Here is a 22,272-nt window from a genome sequence, read left to right on the forward strand (position 1 = left end):
TCTTCACACTTACACACCACACAGGGCAGGTACTGGAACCTGTTTAGTTTACTGCCTCCTGAAGGAGAAGTCAACACCATTAGCTTCAGCTGACCACTTCAATAATTCCTCATCAAACAAATCCCATGAGTATTTATTTCCCTTTGTTCCCTGACTTCTAAATCTGCAATAAATCAAACACGTCATGTCCAAAAAAGCTACTTAAAGATAATGGACTCTTCCACCTGCCTCCAAAGGGCAAAGCTGGACTATTCCCTGACTGCTTTCCCATACTTTTAATGTTGAATTAACCATTTTCCTGCTGTGTACTGTTCACATGGGTCTCAAATTCAAGGATACAGAAACTTGAGCCCCTCTTCCAAAAGGCTCAAACACACCTCAGTTTGTAAGAGTCTGCCTTCTATTAACCAAAAAAATAATTAAAATAGGGCATTTGCAATGTCTGAGAACATATAGTTGTCAGGCTTCTTGAAAACCTACTGAGGCCATTTCTGCTTACAGACTTAATAATTTAACAATGTGTACCTGCAGTGACAAAGCTGTTCAGGTCTCTGAAGACTCACTGAAAGCAAAACCTGGGTTCCTCAAGCTTCAAAACATGTCAAAGCCCTGCGCTCAGGGTTCATTTATTTACTTCCAGCCTTTCCCAGGCTCCATACACAGGTTTTGCTACTGCAGAGATCCTCCACACACCCCCTGCTTCTCCCCATGGATTTTCCTCACTTTGTCACTATCCCACGGTGTTAGAAAATTAGAATCATGCAAGTTGTACAGGGGGAAGTCAGAAAATTCTACACAATTGCCATTATGGTGTTTTTAATTAATCCTCCTATCTCAGTGGTAACTCCAAAACTTACACTGGTGACTGTAACACAGGAACATCCCCCAAAGCCCAGATCCACCACCAGGCTGGGGGCTGGTCCGTGAAGTGGTTTCCGTTGCCATGAAAATAAATAAATAGAAACGTGAACTTTAGGGCTTCCCTCTTAGAATACCAAGGCACATTTATTTTTGTGCAAATCATACTTTGCCAGTTCACACTTCTACTACTCAGGGAAAATGCATTGCGTTTAGTCAGGAGAAGTTTCCCACTGCTAGTCTAAGTTTGTTCTTTGGCTCCTTCTTCATCTAAGCACTGAAAAATGTGTGCTTCCTCAGCTGCCATTTAAGCACGCAAGAAATGAAATGAAATTTCATTGAAATTCAAATGAATTTCACTGAATTCAAATGAAACTGAAATGAAATAGAAATGAAATGGAATGGCTTCCCTCAGCATTCTGAGCTTTGCTGTACCTACAGCTGATTGAACCTGCCAAATCTGGGTTTGGTTCAGCCCGGCTGAACACGGCCACATCAAAGCCCTGCACCTCCGCATGGAAAGGGCCCATCTTACGCAGAGGTACCTGGGAAAGGTGCTGATGGTGCAGGTTACATCAGCCTTCACACCAATACATTCCTGTCACCAGGAATGCCACCCTTGGGAACGGCTCCCTCTGCAGTGCTGACAGGAGCCAAGGGCAGCTGGCAGCGCTGGGACCTGAAGCCCCTCAGGCCAGGGGAACGTGACCCAGGCTGGGGCCCAAAAGTGTGGCTGCACCTCCAGCCGTGCCCTGGTGAAACCATTTTCCCTTGCACAGACACACCTGTTCTCACACCAGCTGACACCTGCACAGCAAGAGTTAATGTTATTAATCAGCTCCCTGCCAAGCTGAAATGCATGGGGTTATGCTCCCTGCTGCTCCTTGAAGACTGCCTGCTTCTGCTCCTTATCTGCCAGCCCTCGGGCAGGATCCAGCCCTGCCTCCCAGCTATCCCAGGTCCAGGGTGCTGCCCTGCCATCTTCGCAGTCACAAGGCAGAGCCTTCATAGTTCTAGGAGTGCCTGCCAAGATGAGAAGTTCTGACAAGGGAAGTACCAAATTCAGCCTTTTTTCTCCCCAGAAGATGGAAGTGATTGCATAACCTCCCCATCCCCTTCTAACGGAAGCAAGAATATTTGAGTTTATTTAAGAATTTTTTGGCTTCCTCTTTTTTCAGCATTGACAGCAATGGCCATGGTGGTTACTGTTTGCCAGTGCCCACTGAGCTTGCTTGCCAAGGTCAATGATTTCTCCCAATAGAGGGAAAACCCAGTGAAAAAGCTGTACAAGGAAGGATGAGTGCAGTTTCTGAGGCGGAGGAGAGGAGAGGGGTACAGGCTCTGGATGGTTCAGCAGTGCTTCCCTGGCACTGGGGCAGCAGCAGAGCCAGAGCCACGCGGGATCAGACGGCGTCAGACTGGAGTCCCAGCCCAGATCTGCCAGCGAGCGCCTTCTGTGATGTGCAAATTGTTTCAACCAGTTTCCCTACAGGGTGGAGAAATAAATCTCTATTCCTTTCATTCTAGCACTATGAGATCATATTAATATTAAAAAGAGGCATGCCCAGCTCTAGAATTAGAGCTCAAGACACTTTTCTTTAAAGATCTGATGCATAAATAAAACAGATAATTATTATGCCAGCAAGTAAGGCAGTTATAGAGCTAGAGTACCAATTCCTACTGCTGTACTAAAAGATTTAACTTGGACAGAATGGGAGCAAATCACTGAAACTGCCCTTCACAAAAGGTGCACTGTCAGCTCTCACAGGAACAGATTCCCAGCTCTGGAACAATTTAAGTGGATAGTAAGGGAGGTAGGACAGTTGTGGCTAATTTCCTGAACAAATTCCAGGTTACAACTGAAATGCCTTGTGACACTTCCACAACTATCAGGATTTCTCAGCATAAGGCAACACCAAACAACCAAAAAGTCCCTACCTAAAAATGTCACCTAATTGTAAGGGACGAGGTCATGCACTACCAGGCTCGATTTTAATGATCTGGGGCAAACAGGTGGACGAAAGGACTCGTGTGCGTTGATGAAAGAATGTGCTGCTCCTTAACCAGTCTGCTTTACCTTGGAAGCAGCTCTTCCCTCAGTGAATAAGCACTTCCAGCTCCCTGCAGGTTCAGCTGGAGTGCTTTGATATCCTGTGATGAAAGGCTCCGTGCGTGGCCGTTCCCTCAGCCCACATCTTCTCCTTCGCCCGGGTTACTGCCAGCCAGTTGATGTTTATTAAAGGAGAAAAAAGCACAAAGCAAAGAAGTGAGGAGTGCCTTTTATTAAAGCTAATTTCTGAGGCCAACCCACACTTCCCACTGCTGCCAAAAGGCTCAGAGTTATTGCCTCTGCTTTGAATAGAGAACCTTTCCCTGGGTACTGATAAAGCCAAGGAGATACCTACTCCTAGCATGCAATCTGGGACAGTCTATACTTCACAGCTTTCTTATTCCAATTGCAAACAGAAAAATATTTTCCCCATTTTTTTTTCTTTAGGAAGAAACCATTTTCTAGTCAAAAGCCAATGAGACGATGATGTAAACTGCCAATTAAAACTGATCCAATGCAGTCCACATGCTGAGCAGTGAGAGGGAAGGAAGTTCACACTGACCAAAGAAATGCCTTCAAAAGCTACTTAACACCTTAACACCTCACCTGGACAAAACCTTCTGTAGAAAGGGAGGCCTGGGTGCTTACCTGGCAGGTAACACCAGAACCAGCACAAAGCTTAGTACCCACAAGATCTTGGGACACTGAAAACCTTCCTACCCACCAGCACTGGGCAAGGGAGATTTCACATGAGCTGCTTCCTCTTTATAAATGATTATGTAAAAGGCTGGTCTAGCTTTTGATCCGTGTTTAACCACAGAAGTCCACTAAACAAATATTTTTAACTGCTTTGATGTAAAGAATAATGGAAACGATCACCTGCACACATTAGAAAGTGTTTCACTAGGAAACAACTGTTTGATTATCAGCAAAAGCATAGACCAGATGAACCAGATGATTCATTAAAAATAATAACCCACCAAAGCTGGCTGGTTTAGGATAAAAAATGAACCAAAGATATTGTTTCTGTGCTTCAATGGCAGCTTCAGAACAGATATTAAGTATTCCTTACTTTTACAGAAAGGTATGCTAGTTTTATTTCAGCTCAGTTTCCAGTTCCCTTTTTTTCCCTCTAAACCTGATTTAGGAATTCAGGTTGCTGCACAGAAGCAATTAGATAAAAAGAAAGCCAAGACTTGCAAACTGCTAATTTACTTCAGCTCAGTTTCCAGTTCCCTTTTTTTCCCTCTAAACCTGATTTAGGAATTCAGGTTTGTGGTTCTAGAGCATGCCAGACCACACCTGTGCTAGTCCTCTGGGTGATAAAGAAAAAAGCAAAGTCTGAGAAGATGACCCTGGGCTCAAAGCAGAGAGAGGAGAGAGACACAGACACTGCCTGGGTATCCCAGCACCCCAAAGCACCACCAGGTTTGCAAAGGAGTAGCTGGTATTAAAGTCCTGCTGCACAGACAAAAGAAAGCACACTTTTGAGCAGCAACACCTTCTAAAATCCAGAAATGGCTGCGAATTCAAAGCCTTTTCCCTAAACAGCTGCATTTCTGAGAGGATCACAACTTTTGGTAGTAATGAAGCTCAAAAATACACAGCTCCAAAGAGCCTAGAACTTATCAAGACAGAAAGGACAAAAGGAATGATGCCACTGTGGACTTGAGAGAAAGCCCAGCTGTCTGCTCTGACTCTCCAGCCTCTAACACCCTCAATCACCCTTACCTCTCTCACTGTTGCTTGACCACTGCTTTGAAAGGGAGACGTTCCCAGGCATCAGAGAAGAGATAAAAAGAGCATTTTAACTAACATAACAAAATATCCAAAGGAAAAATCAAGTGGTCTTACCTACACAGACAATGGTTTAACCTACCTAAGCCCCCTCTAAATATATGACCTTCATTTGAAAGGGTGCAGGCAGGTCTGTTATTCAATCAAGATTAAAACTAAATTGTAATTATAAAGTTAATATATATATATATATAGACATATACATATATATATATAGACACACACACATAATAACAGTGGTGATTAAAACTGATGTGATAAAAACTATATGTGGTTGCCCTCTGGTTTCTGATACTTGAATTATCAATGCTAAGACTTTAATATAAAATATCAAATTATTCTAACTACTGTCATTTTTCTGATAAATGCTTAATTAACTATCCCTATACCTCTTTCAAGTCCCTCAAAAAAGGTGCTTTTTACTCCCTTCCTGGCCCAGTATCTCCAGTGCATAAAAAAGACAACAGCAAACATACCTCAGGCTCTTCTTCCTCCAAACCAGGTTATTTGCAGCCTTGGCTTTGCTGGTACTGGGAAAGAACTTTTAGCAGAGCCTGGAGCTGGGTAAGGATTTGCAACCTGACTGCAAAGCACTGAGAAACATCACCCAAAGAGCTGAAAGAAAAAAGAGAACATGTCCTCCAGACACATGCAGAATCTTCTTCATTTGCAGCAAGAACAGAAATCACTTCCAGCAGGAGGAAGCTGTACAATCAGCAGTGTCCTGCTGTCAGCTGCAGAGCTGCTAACTCTCATCAGGACCTGGGTTACACCACCAACTCTAATGCTCCTGCATGTGAATCATCTCCTTAACCTCAATGAAGAGATCCACAGTCGTAAGTAAATGTCACTGAGATTTTTCTAAATTACTTCACGCAACATCAGAGAGCACAGAACATGCTGAGCTGGAAGAGACTCCCAAGCATCATCAAAGCCCAGCTCCTGGCCCTGCACAGGACACCCCAACAATCCCTCCTGTGCATGGGAGCATTGCTCAAACGCCTCCTGAGCTCTGCCGGCCTTGGTGCAGTGACCACTTCTCATGGGAGCCTGCCCGGTGCCCAGCCAGCTTCTGGGTGGAAAATCTCTTCCTGATGTCCAAGCTAAACCTGCCCTGACACAACTTGAGGCCATTCCCTCAGGGGCTGTCACTGTCACCTCCTGCTCCCCTCACCAGGAAGCTGTAGCTCCGTGAGGTCTCCCCTCAGTCTGCTCTGCTCCAGGCTGAACAGCCCGGTGCTGCTCCTCACAGCGCTTCCCCTCAAGGCCTTCACCATCCCTGTGCACTCCTCGGGATGTTCTCAAGCACCTCTGTATCTTTTCTACATCCCAGTGCCCCCAGCTGTCCCCAGCCCGAGGCCAGAGCCGGGTGGGACAGTCCCTGCTGGGCCTATGCCAAGGACATGGCTGGCCCTCCTGGCTGCCGGGGCACTGCCAGCTCAGGGGCTGTGCTCACAGAGCTTGAGAATGAGGAAAGAAAACGGCTTGTACATTTATTCTACACATTAAAAAAGATAAGCATGAAATAAAAAAGGTACATTTCCTTAGCTCATTAGCATTTCAATTTAAGAAGCAGTATGAACAAGCACTGTGAAATTAAAATTTATCTTAAAATAAGATTTAACTGTGGCATTACTTCCACATGAAAACCAGCGTGTTGCTCTTGCACACAAGCAAGGCCTAATTTTGAAACATGTATCCATGAAGATGTGTATATATGTTTATACATGAACTTCACCCAAGAACAAAGTTCGCACATCCAGGTGTAAATACCTAAATCTAAATATATAAAGGAAACCTTCATTTTCGCCCAAGACTGAATGCATGATGACTTGTATTCACAACATGGGCTAGAATTAAATGTTCATATCAAAACGACACAAGCAGAAACTATAGTTATTTTGAAACTTCTCTGAAGAAGTGGGCCTCAAATCATCAGCTAATAATCCTGGTTAAAGAGTTATTTGAAATAAACTTAATTTGCTTTATTGCTGTAAAGATCATGTTAGTAAACCAGGAACTTTCTAATACAGAGAAAGGGTTAATTTTTTACTGAAATAAACTACATGCTCAGAAACAAGCAAGAGACCAAATAACTGCAGCTGCTAACAGATCACACAAGGAGTTTTAACTTTTGCTGTCAGCAGCTGATATGACTTTTTAATAGCACTGAATATGTATAAATCTAAAATTTTGCTTAGTAAATATTATTTTATAAGAGATTTTTCTTTCTATAAATACGATGATGACTTGTGCAATAATCATGACTAATTCCTAAAGACTTAAAAGGATTACCTTTATTACAGTGCCAAATGACTAAGATCCTTAGTTAACTAAATTTTCTTAATGTGTTCTCTAATTTTGATTTTGTATTTTTATTGTTTTCCATCATTTTGAATTGCTTCTTGCTCTTTGCTTAGGCACAACCTTGGCTGATCACTCATGCTATCAAGGCAGTATTTCAGATTTTGACTTCTTAAGCCTTCGCAGTTTTAACTTCCGGAGACCATTTTCCACTTCTTTTTTTCTTTTTTGGGAAAGCTTCTCTGAAGACACAGGGTGCAGTTCTAGACATGATGATGGCACTGCAGGCAGCTCTTCAGGGACTGTGCTTGGCTCACTTTGGCTTGTCTGCACTCCACTGCTGCTCACAAAAAGAGACCAAGAGGGGTTTTTTCTCAATATCAATGAGTTCTTGTCAACCACAGTCTTTGTCACGTCTTGCTTTGAAAACAACCTGGAATTAAGAGGTGTCTTCTCCTCCAGGAATGGACCCAAACAATGATCATCACACTTACTCATTTCTGTATGGATACAAGTTAAAGGAGTCTCTTCAGAGGACACTTCTGTGAAATGCTCTGACTTTTCCTCAGAACCAGGGGTGTCGAGCTGAGCCTGTGCTCTGGCCACCCTCTGACTCTGTCTAGGAGCCGGCAGCGCTGACTCGGAGCTGCAAGGAGGGCTCTCACTTAGCAGACTCGCCTCTGGCCACTCCAGAGAGTCAGGTTTGTGCTGGCTGTGAACCCCTCCTGGCTCTCTCTGATGAACATCATTTCTCTGCTCCAGCACAGGAAGTCCCAAGCTGCTCTCAGCTGTGTTTGTGCAGTCCTTCAGCAGGCCTGGGCTCCTACGTTTCACAGCAGACCGAGCACTGAGAGAACTCTCACAGTCTCTGTTCTCTGTCTGCAAGTCTGCACAGCCAAGATACACTTTCTTGGAGTCCTTGCTGATTTGAGGTTTGCTTGCACTACTTCTCCTTGGTTTTGTCCTCTTCACACTGCAATAAAAAGGAATTTTGTTTTTTAAATTAAAAATGAACCTTTACTGACTCCACTTACTGTTTTTCCAACTCTGAAACACCACTTGGGCCACCCAATTTCTGAACATGGAAAAAATCCCTGTGTATCATCTTGACAAGCAGCAGTGTTTGCCTAGTGTGGATAATATCAAGCGTTATCCATCTGATTTTCCACCGCGCTAGGGGAGAGCCCTATTTATTAATGACTAAGCCATGAAGAAGTGAGTTCACACTCTTTTCCAAGAGGCAGAACTGGATTCATTACAGATGTTAAAGGTCAACAGAGCAGAAGTATATTGAATTCCTTTCCGAACCGGCTAGATAAAACAGCGTTTCCCAAGTGCCTAAATGATTGCAAACCATTCCCATACATCCCCATGTATAATGCATATCTACAGGACAGAGGGGGCAGGCGGGAGAGGCAGTGAGTGCGCCTCTGTGTGAGAGCTCCTAATCTCTATTTTAGAATGTTCCTCTGGAATTTTTCCCAGGACATTTCAAAGCGTTGCTTTAAAGTTAACCACTACTCATCTAGTATCAAGCCCATTCATCTGGCAAGGACTTTGGTAATGCAAGTAGATGATATTCTGAAAGGAATTACACAGGAAAATGGGACCACAAGGGACCTGCCGGAGTGTCAGTACACAAACACTCCTCAGCACTGTGTTACCTATGGATCTACATTTCACACAGCCCCTAAGATGAACTTTATGCCTCAGTCCTGAAGCTGCATTTTGAGTCTAAAGACGTTGCTAGATCTCAGCCCGAGGCTGAGATCACGTTTTGCTGCCCAGCTGTTTCCAGGACAGCGCATCTAACTCCTGTCAAAGAGGGCTCATCCAAAACAGGTAGAGCTGGCATACCCCCAAAGCTAATCTCATTGCTAAAGACAACACAGATGAGACAACAGTGGTAAAAAGAAAAGTTGCCAGGGTTTACAGCAAATCTCTGATGTCACAGGTGATTTGGGGCTGCTGGCATCTCCCACCACATGGAGCAGTGACAAGTTCAGCTGATCAGCTCATTCTCCCCATCCACTCCACCAGGGATACTCTTTAATTGTTACTATTGATCCAGAGTCTCAAAATGAACAACAAAAAAAATATTCGTGAAGTGTTTTTCACTCGATTCAAGCATCATATATTTATTTTGGCTCAGAGCTTCATTCAAGGAAAAACAGCCTGTTTTGATTCTGCCTAGTGCTATGTGTGACATCTATGTGGGTTGTAATAGCCTTCTCCATGCTGTAAAAAACAACAATCATTTTATGTGCTTATCCACACTACAGTAGTAATCTTTCAGTAATTTAAAACAATCTTTTGTAAAGTAGTTTATATTATTTAAAATTTTATATTATTTAAATTTTTATTTGATTTCATAAGCTAGATTCTACCAAATTTTACCAATTATAAATTCAAAAGCTTATAAAGAATAGTGGCATACATTTTTCTCAGGATGTCTCTCTTTATTTGTTCACTCAGACTAATCTTAAGCTTCTTGTTCTCAGCAGATTCAGTAAAATATTCAGACGTCCCATTGGAAAGTTCTTCTTTCTGTTCCAAAAGAAAATACAGGTTTAAAGCATGACACATCAAACTATGATTATCCAACAGAAAGCTCCATTTCTAACACCAAGATTTACAGCTGTTCTTTATTTTATTTTGATCCGAGCAGTCTAAAAGAAACAATTATTTTTAATCTTTTAATATTTGGGAGTCTAGTCAGTTCCCTCCCCTTGACTCCCAAGCAACATATTTCATATGCTAAAATACACCGCAAACAAACAGGACTGCAGTGTAAAGGATGTAGCTTTCCAAACCATCTGAGGAAACTGTTGGCAAATATTTGACATCTTTGTGGCTCAAACTGTGACAAATGCCAGGAATCTCTCTTGCAGACAGGAGCACGCTTGTCAGTTTTTTTTCTGAAGAGACTGACTGGCGCAGTGGTCTGTACACTTATTCTCAGAGGAATTCCCATAATTTTCCATACTTAGAAAAAAACATACACAGCGTTATTTGCTCATCGAACAAGGCAAGGGTTAAAACTTTTAATTCTAACATTTAAACGCTCACAGCTTGTAGTGGTTGGCTACTACAGGACAACAGGGGAATTCTTTCTGGTCTCAGCTAACAGCAGCACCATCCTTTTATATAATACGAGGTTGGGGCGAGCGGGAGGGAAGGAAAATGCTTTTTCTTCAAGCTGTGAGCACTTCCCTTCACAATGAAACAATCTCAATCAAAGAAGAGCTGTTTGCTGATTTCACTATTAACTACCACACACTTCCAAAGAAGTATTACGTCTGAGGCTATGGAGGGGAGGAAAAAGCAGTGGTGAAGTCAAGAGGAGAAGAGGCTTTGTGCATCTCCTTGTCTTTGAGAGCACTTTTCTCCCTCAGCCCCTGCGATGCAGCCTCTGACGGCTCCCCAAACGCAGGGGAGCTCCAGCCCACTCCTTGGTGAGGCACTGGATCCAGGTGGTGTGGCAGAACTGAGGGACACAGAGACAGCCAGCAGAGGCACAAAGCCACAGCCTGTACATGACCCCTGCCTGGAACAGCCCTTGGGAACCCGTCACTTAGCCCTGCCCATTTTTATTTCTGTTTTAGAGGAGAGGGCAGGGGGGACCGCCATGTTCTTTCCAGAAGAAATAGCCAGTGAAAACAGCTTCTTATTTTGCAAGCAGAAGGAGGGTAGTCAGGCAAAGAAGTAAAGCCATTTTGGCACTTAAAGCTACAGCTGTTCTGCTCTTCCTTTCAGAGACAAGTTACACAAATGTGCACACTGAGCCAGGCAAGAAGTTCTGTCCACACGTGGTGTAAGGAGTGTGTTTACAGCAGGCAGAAAACACATGGAGCATACATGCAATGTGATCCCAGCCTCAGAAATCAAGCTTAACTAGTTTAATCTGAGGGATTAATTGCTGCTTCTATTCTTGCTGGAGGTAGATTCCCCTAATTTGACTAAATATATTTTCATACTTTTAATACTAAGCCATTAAAGAATGAAATACTACTATGATATTCGAGCCTTGTGCTTATTTTAAGAGAAGGCAGAGACTGCAAAGTCTGTAGAAACTATTTTGATTTCCAGTAACAGCCACACAACTTGGAGGCTGAAGGGTCTTGCACAATCACCGTGCATCAAAGCAGCTGGAGAGCACTCGTACTTGGCCGGAGAGCCAGAGCCCATATGAGTTCCTGCTGGGTGGAAAGGGGTCAGGTTAATTCTGTTAAACCTTCAGCCCCCAGCACGCTGACCAGGCCAGGATCAGCAGCCCACTCAGGCAACTCTTGTCACTCTGGTAAGCAATGCACAGAAAGGAGCCCTTGGTACAAAATCCAGGGGAGGGGGGGATAGTTCCTGTGCCCATGTACTCCCTACTGCAGATCAGGAATAAGCCCCAGCCCTGACTTGCCTCTGACTCAAGACCCTTGCAGGACTGGGTCGTGTCAGGCTGTGAGGAGCAGACCCTGCAGAGAGGCCAGGATGACAAAATCGCAGCACTTGTGAATTGAGTCAGCCTGGAGCTCATGGCCCCAAGTTGCAGGGCTAACACATTCCCTCACTGCGCTGTCATCGACCTTTTGTTTTGCTTTCAAATAACTTCTCACACAAAGTAGTGACAGAAAGGGTTAAGGCATCAAAAAAAGTAAAAATCAAAATGATTTATATGTGAAACACTTCTGAACATGCCCTCTAAGTACAGTAGATTTTCCCCTCGGAACCACACCCTGTAAGTGCTGTATTTTGAGAGCTGAACAATTAACATAAGGCATATGAGTCAGGCTCTGAAAGACTCTGTGGGAACCAGAGAGCCTTTTGCTATTAGTAGTGATGTAAACTCCCTAAGGCTGGAATAAGTCCACAATAGAAGGCAAAGGGAGTCATAAATAACAACAGTGGGCACTCCATATACTACTAAGACACACAGCCATTATTGGTGATACTTCCTTTATTTTCTTTATTAGACTTAATAATTTTAGTTAATTAAAAAAAAAAAAAAAAAAAACCCACACTGTCTGTTTTGGGAATACTATTTATTTCCTATGGGAACTTCAGGACTTGCTAAAGAAAGAAAAAAAAGCTAATCTGCTCTCATCCTGTCTAGTAATCCCAGATTCCTTTTAGGCAGTGAAATAATTAAAGAAAAATATTCCAGGCATAAAAGGGAGGACAGCAGAAGCAGACATCATATAAACAATGACACCATGACAGAGAAAAACGTCAAAGCACCGCCAGACTTGCGACTCGACTCTCAAAGAGCTGCAGGGAGTGGGATTGCTGCTAACAAATTAAAACCACATTTCTTGGCAAATTGTTAAAGGCAGACATATTTACATTTGTATAGAGACTGGGTGGGCACAAAAGATTAAAATGCTTCTCTAGCCCTTGAACTGCCAAGTTCTATTAGAAATATGTGCTCTTAAAATCCCAGGGTAAGCTCAGTCCTTTGTCACTAAAACTGCAGAGAAGGGCCCACAGAAGTGAAGCTTGCAAAGTCTTATCAGCCTACCTGCCCATGACACTGGCCTCCCCAAATCTGAATTCAAGGTCCTTAATACTTATCCAAAGAGATGTTTGGGGGAAGAAAAACCTCTATCAAAACCCACAGAGAACTATCAGACACACTGCTAGGCACAGAACATACTTCCTGTAAGGTTTATCAAATTGAGGATTGTCTTTTCTTTTCTTTTTTTTTGTTTTTGTCTATTATACTCCACTTACTACACACACAAGCTGAAACAGAAACCCTCAGAACTGTACAGGTGGCATTCACTGCCCTCTCTCTCCAGCTCTCTCCAGGACAGCTGAATTCAGCAGTACAGCACTAAGTACCTGTTAAAGAACTACCCAGGGACGGGCACTTTCGAGGGACCCTTATCCTGAAGAGGAGCTCATTCCCCTGAAGCAGAGGGAAAGCATTGGCCTTGCCAGCATGACAATATAGTCATACAAATACTCTTTTCTTTTTTTTTCTTCCAGTCTAATACTGGGTTGAAAGAAAATCTTCGAAGTGAACACTGCTGCCCCCCTTTCCTGCCTCTCTGTGTCATGCTTGCTAGATGTTTTTCACTCTTCTCAGTGCCACAAGCTTATGTACCCATAAAGTAAGACTAAGAGACTGGTTATTATGGGGTTGGGAACCATGTCTGGTTCCCAACCCCATAATAGAAAACACAGTTTTTAAAATGCATTTATCAATGTGGCTCATCAAAAATACTCAATAGAATACATCAGCTTGTTCAAGAAATCAATTTTTATATCATGGTGGCAAAAGGGAGGGGATTAGAAAGACAGTAATATAGGCAAAGCTATGAACTAAAGTATTATTCCAGGTCCATACAATAAAACTAAAATTGGTGAAATGAGTAAGACAGAAACACTTATTTAGGGGAGCTTTATGTAAGCTTGCAATTGGATGATTTCTCTCAGTGCCATTCTAAGCTGTATCATGAGCTCAACCATCAAAGACAACCTTTAGGTTTCAGAGGTGTCCTGACAGATGATGGACAGATCAGAGAGGTCAGACAGGACTCCTTCCAATCTGATAAACAAAAAGGCTCCTTAAAGCAAGTGAGGAGGCTTCTGAGGGAAGGATGAATCAGACATTACAATCTAACTGATAAAAAAGTGACAGAGACAGGACTTTGGGTCTCGTCTCCTGCCCTCTCCCAACCCACATGAAGGAAAAGCTTCCCACAGTTTCAAGATGCAAATTTTTTTGCATTTCCAATGTAGTGATGCATCAGTCCTGGCAGTTCTACTTATGAACTCCAACCACATCATAAAACACTTGCAGAAGTTTTCCAAGTACAGAAATGGATATTATTCTCAACCTGAAATACAGTTCCTTGATCAGATTTGTGGAATATTGCTCTACATTTTAAAGTTGACTGTCCTGCTGTAGAAGTCAGTAAATTCCAGTAAAAACCATCAAGGTTACACTGGAATACTGGTGTTGCCTTTAGAAATAAGTATTTTTAAGGAATGCTGGTTGTTTTCAAAAACACTTCAATTTCAATCTTGAAAAGAATATAACAACCAGGGCAAACTGCATTTGTCCAGGAGGAGCAGAACTGTTCAACCTTCCCATAACCTAGCACAGAAGGCAAAATCAAACTCCTGGGTCAGCACAGTCTTCACCATCTACCACCAAAATTCCTTTGAATGTGACACCAGAGATTTTCAGATCTGCTCCTCAGGAGACCCTATGGTCTGTACCATTTAGTCCAAGCGTTGGCCCAGTCTGTTACAAGCCCCTGTGATACACATTCCACCTTCTCAAAACACAAGGTGTGAACCCAAGTTTCTCACTCAATACGTAAGTCCTGGCAATTACAAACATTCCAAAGGTCCCCCAGGCATCACCAGATTAGCTTCAAGCATACGACTTCTATGAGGAAAATGCCTTTTTCCTTTTGAAGTATTTGGTTCAGATTTTAACTGTATTTCACATACAGGAGGAATCCCAGACTGTTCTGAGTGTAAGAAATTCAGAGCTGTGTAGATTTGCATTTGAACACCCACTAAAGAAGAGAAAATAGAAGAATTCCTGCTGTAAATGGCAGAGAACAAATGAAATGTGATTCTTCCTAAAACTTAGAGCTGCAGGGGAGCCTTTTTATAAATGCAGACCCATGTGTAACACAGGGAGCAATACCCCATCACACTTTCTAATGGCACAGAAGTGCTCCCGAAGCAACCGATTTATTTACACACTGAGCAGCACGTGACACAGGCTGGGTGCATTTGCTTGAAGGCAAGAACTGCTAAAATTAATGTTAAGTAATTGAGCTATTAATCATTCTGATTTCATAGACTGATGCTTCAAGACTCAGATTCTATTTTCAGAGAAGGCGTCCACTGATAAGAAGTGTCCACTGGAGGAGTAGACAACAGCTTTTCAACCAAAATAACTTCTCTCAATGACACTAAAGAAAAATCTAAAGCATATTGACAGTGGATTTTTACTTTTTTAAAGGAAACCCATGTCTTATAAGCATGCATCTTCAGCCAACCATTTCCATCAATTTTTAGGTTCCTGACTCCAGTAATTATGAAAGAGGACATGCATGCTAGACACACATTTCATACTTGAAAGATATTTTTATAAAATAAGGGAATAGCAATTTTCTGTGTTGCTTGACCCCTTTCTCCAGCTTACAAATCAAGAGAGAATATCTGATTCAGCCCCCCCTGTAATCCTGTACTACAGCTTTTCACAGCTTGGCATGAGGATCCTCTATGTGCCTACCAAACCTCACTGGGTATGGGGTCAGCCAGTGCAGGTGTCCCTCAGCATCACCCACCAGCAGCACTGAAGCAAACTTTGCACTTGCCCTTCCAGACACAGCATGGCTTATATGACAGGAGGGAATACTCCTTGGAGCACATGATGTGTACAGTGTGATTCAGATGCCCAACACTTGGATACTTATAGGAAAAAAATCTGGAAAAAAAATACATCCATTTTCTGCTCTTTTGTTGTTTTTATGCAATTACAATATGCAGCAACACCTGGAGGAGATGTTGTAAAGAACAACTAATACTCTTGATCTCACCAGCTACACAAAACCAAAATATGTAAAACAAGAACAGCACAGCTCAGGAAAGAATTACTGTTCAACAATTTCATGTTTCAGCTTGGTTTCCAAAACCAATACCAGTACCACCACCCTGAAAAACCCCAAGACTTCTGAGTCCACACTGGGGATCTATTCCTCCAAATAATTTCAAATCATTACAAATTGTTCAAAAATCCTGCCATGAACTTGACCATCATATATTTCACTTTCCTGTTCAGTCAAGGTATGGACTTCCTATTAGTTCTAAGAGATTTCTGCTGAACACTGAGGAACAGATTGCTCCTTAAAACAATTTTTTTTTTAAATCCTGTCAAATATTCTTTACCCAACAGGAATATCAGGAATTATTATCAAAACCTTAAGTACGTTAAACCTTTTCAAATCCTAGAGCTATCAAAATCTTGCAGATGCACCTCAGCTAAATAAAATCTTTAGCTCCCTGCAGCTTTAACGTGATCCCTGCCAGCCTTCCCCCTGCCCCCTCTACCAGGAGTGCCCGTCCTCTCCAAGCCTGCAGAGAATCAGGTCAAATCCACATGAACCACCAGCATAAGCTGTGACAGCAACAGTGAGAGGGGAGAGGAAAATGAGGGAGGTGAAAGGATGATGACAGATGATAACATCTTAAATAACCACAAGGCTTTGACAAATGGGATCTTGTGAACACTGCTAAGTAGTGAGATTTAAATCAACTGGAGCACTCATATAAAAAGCAGCTACCAAAATGAGTAAAAGATTACTCAATTTGTCCCTACTTTTTGAGGATTGCTTAATATGGAAATCATTTTACAACCTTAATAATTTATACTGCAGCTACAGGACCATCTATATTTCTGCTCTGCTTCACCTGATTTTGCATAATGAGGTACACTTTTATTGAGGATGTATTCCACTTATTTGTTGGCTTTAAGGCAATAAATATTACTTTAAGGCAATAAAAATTAAATAAATAAAAATTTTTATTTCATTCCATACATACTCTTAATATTCTGTCTGCTTTTCAGATAAATAATGCCACAGAACAAAGTTTTCCAATCAATTCCTTGCAGCAATATCTTGACCTTTTTCCAGCCATCACACAGTTAATTCACTCAGCAGTTTGCATGAGCACAGCAATTGCTCTTTTCAGTAAAAACACTGTGCATTTATCAACAGATGATTTTCATTTACAGTGCCTCTCTACCCAGCTTTGGGAGGTTTCTCTGAAATTCTCCAAAGCCTTCTCTGGTCTTGACTAATTGAAATAATTGTGTCAGTTTTCATTTCATCATTTGTCCACTTCTCCGGATAGTTACTGCAGCTGCGAGATGTTTGCCATGCAGAAAATAAATCAGTTTGTAAGCTAAGAGAAGAAACTGCAACAAGTTCAGACAAATCTCACTGAGGCAATTGCCAGCATCACCGCTCTCAGGTCTCCTCCCTCCCCTTCTGCAGGAGGTTCCTGCCCCACTGAGAGCTGGCAGAAGGGAGCACACACACAGGCCCCAGCTGCTCCCAGCCAGGGAAGCTCGGTGTGCCCGAATCCAGACTGTGATACCCAGAAAGATGAGATGCAGGCACACAGCCCTTCTGGCAAGCGCTGCTGCAGGAGTGGGGATCTCCAAGGAGAAGAGGCAGACAGCTGGGACAAAAGGGAATACGACAAAGCTGCTGTAGCTTTCTGTTTGTGACCTCAGGATCATTCCTCTCAGATGCACCTTCTCAGAGACAGCAGCCCAATGACTGAAGCTAATTGAAAGCTACAGCAACAATGAATGGGAAGTCTCACCCTTACCCAACACGTGGTCCTGCCAAGGATCAACACCGAAGGGATCTGACTGAAAGTGAACCACACAAACAAAAAAAAAATCCAAACCAAAAACACCCCTTGTTTTCAGAGGCACCACTGCATGACCCCAGCACTGACAAACACTGAAGACAAGAATGCCCAGGGAAGTGAAGGCAGGAGGAGCACAGAACAGGAAGGATGAGTAAAAAAAAAAGTGACAGAAGCTTGAGGTGTCAAAAGTGAAAACTCACCCAAGCAATTCTTTGCCAGTTCCACTAATGTGGTATTGGGATAAAATTCATTAGTCTGCAGCTTCACCTCTCCATCTTTTTGAAAGAAGTAGTGAACCCTGTTCATATTTACCAACTACAGCTTGTTTTCCTTCTGTTTATTATAGTAACTGAAAATAATTCAGCACCTTATCTAAAATCCCAGAAAATTAGATTTTATAAAATTCAAAAAGGACAGTGACATAAAAAAGTCAGCAGCAAGACAAATATTACAAGAACTGTTACATTAAAGTGTTGCGGATGTTACTTTCAAACCCAGGTAACTCAGCTGCTACCTAAAGTTTGCTTCGGCTCCATTCATCCAAATCCTGGCTGTGTGCTCCTGCAACATTTTTTTGCATCACAACTGGCAAGTGTGTGGGTACAGGATGAGTTGGTTCAGTGAACTGACATGATGGAAAACTAATCCTCCAAGGAAAAACAGAGAAACTTCACAAATAAATCATTTTCTGCTAGATCAAGTCAATGAATTAATTCATTCTCAGCTGAAGAATCACTTGGTCCATTGTGCCCAGAAAGGAAAGGAATATGTGGCTGGATGTAGAGGGGATGTGGAGTGACCTTTTCAGTAGCAGCCCACCCGCACAGCAGCTTCACTGTAATATTTAATACACATATATCGATATACACACATACCAATATTTGTATTTACAGTGTGAATTGTGCAATTCTATTTCACAGCATTTCCTTCTTCCCCTACCCAATCTGATATTACTCAACAATAAGTCTTTAAAGCATCTAAGATAACTAAATTCCACATGAAGTCCTGTACTAATCTTTACAAATTGCTGCTATCTGAAGTTTTCATTCTACATTCCAACAGACACACTATTCCAGCAGCATACACTCCAGTGGGACAGATCTGTTAATTACAGCTAAGTTTCGTGTTTGCATGAAAGAACCAGAAGCCTCTTCCCAGCATAATCAAAATCCAAGCAAACCCTGTCACTACGGCTCTTAGGAGTTTAAAGAATGAGACTTCTCTAATGCTCCTGAAAAGTATTACAATGACACAATTTATAAATCAGACATGTATGAAGAAGATGAAATAGTTTATTTCCCTCCTGGGGATTTAAAAAAGCACTGGGAACATCTTTAGCACTTTTCTCCTCCATGTGTACTTGTGAAGGGGTTGTTTTGGTTGGTTTGGTTTTTAAAGAACAATATTCTGGTGGAACAGAATCTTTATTTATGTCTAATATTCTCTGTAACTTAACAAGGCTCACTGGAAACCCCGAGACCTTTTTAATCAAGACAGGATCTCCTACTGCTCACTTTCTTTCCTGATGTTACTCAAACAGTAATTTAAAATTTCCACTTTAATACCATCTTTAGCTTAGCCTCCTTCACGCTTTCCCTAGAAGTGCTTCCTCTCATAGATTCTGGTATAAAGCTGATGTGGTTATCAATGAATACTCCATTGTTTGCACATTTTCAAATGCTCATAAGCCTTCCACCCATTTCCACTGTTTCCCCAGATAACCCATTTCCAATTTTCCACTTTAGCCCCTACATAATAATAATCGAGAAAATGTCGTCACTGACAAAGATGACTAATCTCTCCAGAGCTCTTATATATTTCCTTGGGTTTCCTCTTTTGCCATGTTCCCAAAACTGTCTTCTTTTTCAAGATAAAACTATTCAAGATTACAAACACAGTTTGGTAAAACAGGAAACAATGGCTTTATGTTTAAACTTGGCATTAATCACTCAGCCCATTCTTCCATCTTTTCCTTAAGACTTCCAATTTGCTTATGTAATTTCAATAACTTGCTATATTGTTTCTTTACTAGAGATTTCCCTTCTTCCAAAATGCTTATTACTGCCTGCAGCCTGAGTTTTAAACATAGCCACAGACAAACCCGTTTATAAATGCATCCCAGAAAATTACATATCGATAGATTTGCTTCTGTTTTACTTCATCCCTGCTCCTTAGAGGTGCCCTCAAATATTTTATTGGTTTATGCTTAAAACTAATTTGACAGAGACTGTCTACTTAGTCTTACATGAGGCATCACAGAAGGATTAAAATTGGTTCTCCCAGCAACTGATGCTGAGGTTTGTGCTTGTGAATATCTCAAAAGCAATGTAATTATAATCTTTCCTATGGTGCAGGACAAAAATTTAATTTCATTTCATTTTCATCCCTTGAAACTCATTGTTTCATCACAGCCTATTCCAGAGATACACAGAGCAGCCTAAAAGGCAGAGAAAAGGCAAAGAATGAAGGGCTGAAGACAGGTGAAGGACCAGAGTTGTGCTCAGTGAAGGAAATGCGCACCAGGCTGACATAAAACTGGTTCCAAGTAAAGGGAAAGGGGAACTCTGAGCCGCATTTGTCTTGACAGAGCTCAGGAATGAAAGCTGGACCCAGACCATAAACCAGCATAAAAACAGTTTAAAAAATACATAATCACTAAGTCTTGACTAGGTCAATAACAGTCACAGCAACACAGGGAAGTGACAAAATCTCCATTAATGTATGGTTAACTGCTTTTGTAAAACACAAACAGGCCCTCAAATCCAAGGCTGTGAGCTGATTAAAGGTTTAAAAGAACTTGCATCCAACACTGTGGCATTATTCAAACCCAAACAACATGGAGAAGAAAACAAAACGCAGCCTCATTTTCAGCCCATGACAGAATCTGCAGAGTGTATCAACAGAAAGGTCTTCTGGGTGGTCTTTTGTAGGGCAGAGTTTAGAATTCCAGCCTACTCATGGCTCAGCTGCATGCAGAAAAGCAGGCACACACAAAGTGCAGATTCTCTGCCTTTCTTTTGGAGTGCCAAAAACTCGAAAAACCCTCAGTGGCAACCAAACACTCCCCCAGTCTGGCAAGTACTCAGCTGGAGTATATGACAAATCTGGTACTAATGTGCATTAGGAATCCTGGAACAACAAAACAGTCTGGAGTGGACCCTTTAAGTGACAGTGGTAAGAATTAAACACATGCTCCAAAACATGTGCTGAGGGTCTGCTCCCATCTTGCCAAGCTCTTCCAATCAGGGAAGAACTTAGGGCTAACTTTCTCTTACTTACTCCCTCCTACACCAGCACACTACACTGCCCATCCCAGCCAGGGCTGTGCACACACTCTGCATCTGTAAGCAAAGCAAACTCCCAACACTTTATTGTTGGTTAGGTCATCAGCTCATGAAGAGATGTTTTCTTTTTAAATATAAAAGTGTTTAAACTTGCCTTTTAAACAACAAGGAGTTTCCACAGATCAAGGTCCAATTTTGAAATAGTAAATTTTTAAATCTGCCTTCTCCTTCCTACAAATGATCACAAGAAAAACTAAAGAAAACTTCTCAACTCTTATTTTATGGAAAGATGAAAAATACCAAATGAGGGAATTGGATATCTCGTAAGAGTTACTCAAGCAAGAAGAAACCCCATAATTATTTCGCAGTCAAAACGCAGCGATAGAATTTTCTACTTCAAGCATTAAGTAGTTTTCAAGACAATACTGAAAAAAGTAATAATTTTCCAAAGAGCAAAGTACTTCTAGAGCAGGGAGATAGGTTTTTTTCCTGAGAGTGCAAAAATACTTTGCTTGATTCTTTCACATTTAAGGGTAGCAAATTAGGAATTGAAACAAGAAAATCTGCATTCAGCATTACAAATATGAACACCCTAGCTGGTATTGGAAAAAAAAAGGAGTTGAATGAGTAAAAGAAAACATGTTTTTTCAAGGGTCAAATACACTTTAATACATGCAAGATCAACTCCTAAAATCCACCCAGACCTTGGGGTGTGATTGTGACCCTCAGTGTGAGCCACAGAGCGGCACCTGGGCCCATGTGAGCACTCCTGAGACAATCAGCACTTAACTGCAGGATAAAATCCAGAAGCCTCTGACCCTGGTGAAGCCTTCGGGATGAAATATTTAAGGAGAATTGCTTATGGTATTTAACCACACACCAGTGCCTTTTCCTCCAGAAATGTATGGGGATTTTTTTCCCAGCAGGGCCAGCACTGATCCGCTTGAGTTGCCGCGCAGAACAAGTGCTAAGAAAACATACAAGAAACCCGAGGACTTTACAAACTTAGCTGCATTAGAATTTTGGAGACTAAAACGTTACAAGGAAAATATAAAGGTAAAAAAGATCCTTAAATCAAGGTGCTAAAATCCTACCCAGCTTTCTAAACACATGGTCTCTAAGACTTATAAGGCTCAGAAAATGCTGAGCTTTCAAAATTTCCATTTCTGCCCGCCTTAGGCTCATTTCAGGATGCCCTTTTCAATAGTTTGGCCCAACTGTTCATGTGACTTTCTGGTGCCAAGATGACAGTAACAAATACTTGCATAACTACATCTATATACATAAATATTTGCTCCATTTCTACTAAAACCCCCAAAAATTTATAGAACAGTTTTGTACCTACCAATCCACCATTGTCACATGTCCAAGCACTTGGATCAAAGTCAAGTTTGCTGACACAAACAATAAATTTCTCTGGAAACACACGGAGCTCTACACAAAAAGAATTGAAAAGAGGATTACAAAAATCATAACCACTTTCAAAACCACTCATAACAACATACATGTTATTTTAGTACACAAAATGACTTGTTTTTTTAATTGCACACTAACTCATTTAATGCACCTCTCTAG

At 41.7% G+C, this 22,272-nt stretch overlaps 1 protein-coding gene across 4 annotated transcripts in view; it reads right to left on the reverse strand.

Moving 5' to 3' along the window:
• Positions 1-7,061: 7,061 nt before the first annotated feature.
• The window catches only part of LOC121342597 (SLX4 interacting protein), a 69,028-nt gene continuing 53,817 nt past the window's right edge, over positions 7,062-22,272 (reverse strand). For all 4 annotated transcript variants that reach the window (XM_041417135.1, XM_041417137.1, XM_041417136.1 and 1 more), the window contains 3 exons: positions 22,043-22,131; positions 9,447-9,556; positions 7,062-7,982 (listed from right to left, as the gene is read on the reverse strand). In XM_041417135.1, the coding sequence (XP_041273069.1) occupies positions 7,154-7,982; positions 9,447-9,556; positions 22,043-22,131 (1,028 nt within the window). In that variant the 3' untranslated portion in view covers positions 7,062-7,153. The remainder of the gene's footprint in view (positions 7,983-9,446; positions 9,557-22,042; positions 22,132-22,272) is intronic.

The sequence above is a fragment of the Onychostruthus taczanowskii genome, unplaced genomic scaffold, assembly GCF_017590055.1.
Source record: "Onychostruthus taczanowskii isolate IOZ18803 unplaced genomic scaffold, ASM1759005v1 scaffold55, whole genome shotgun sequence".
Lineage (NCBI taxonomy): Eukaryota > Metazoa > Chordata > Aves > Passeriformes > Passeridae > Onychostruthus > Onychostruthus taczanowskii.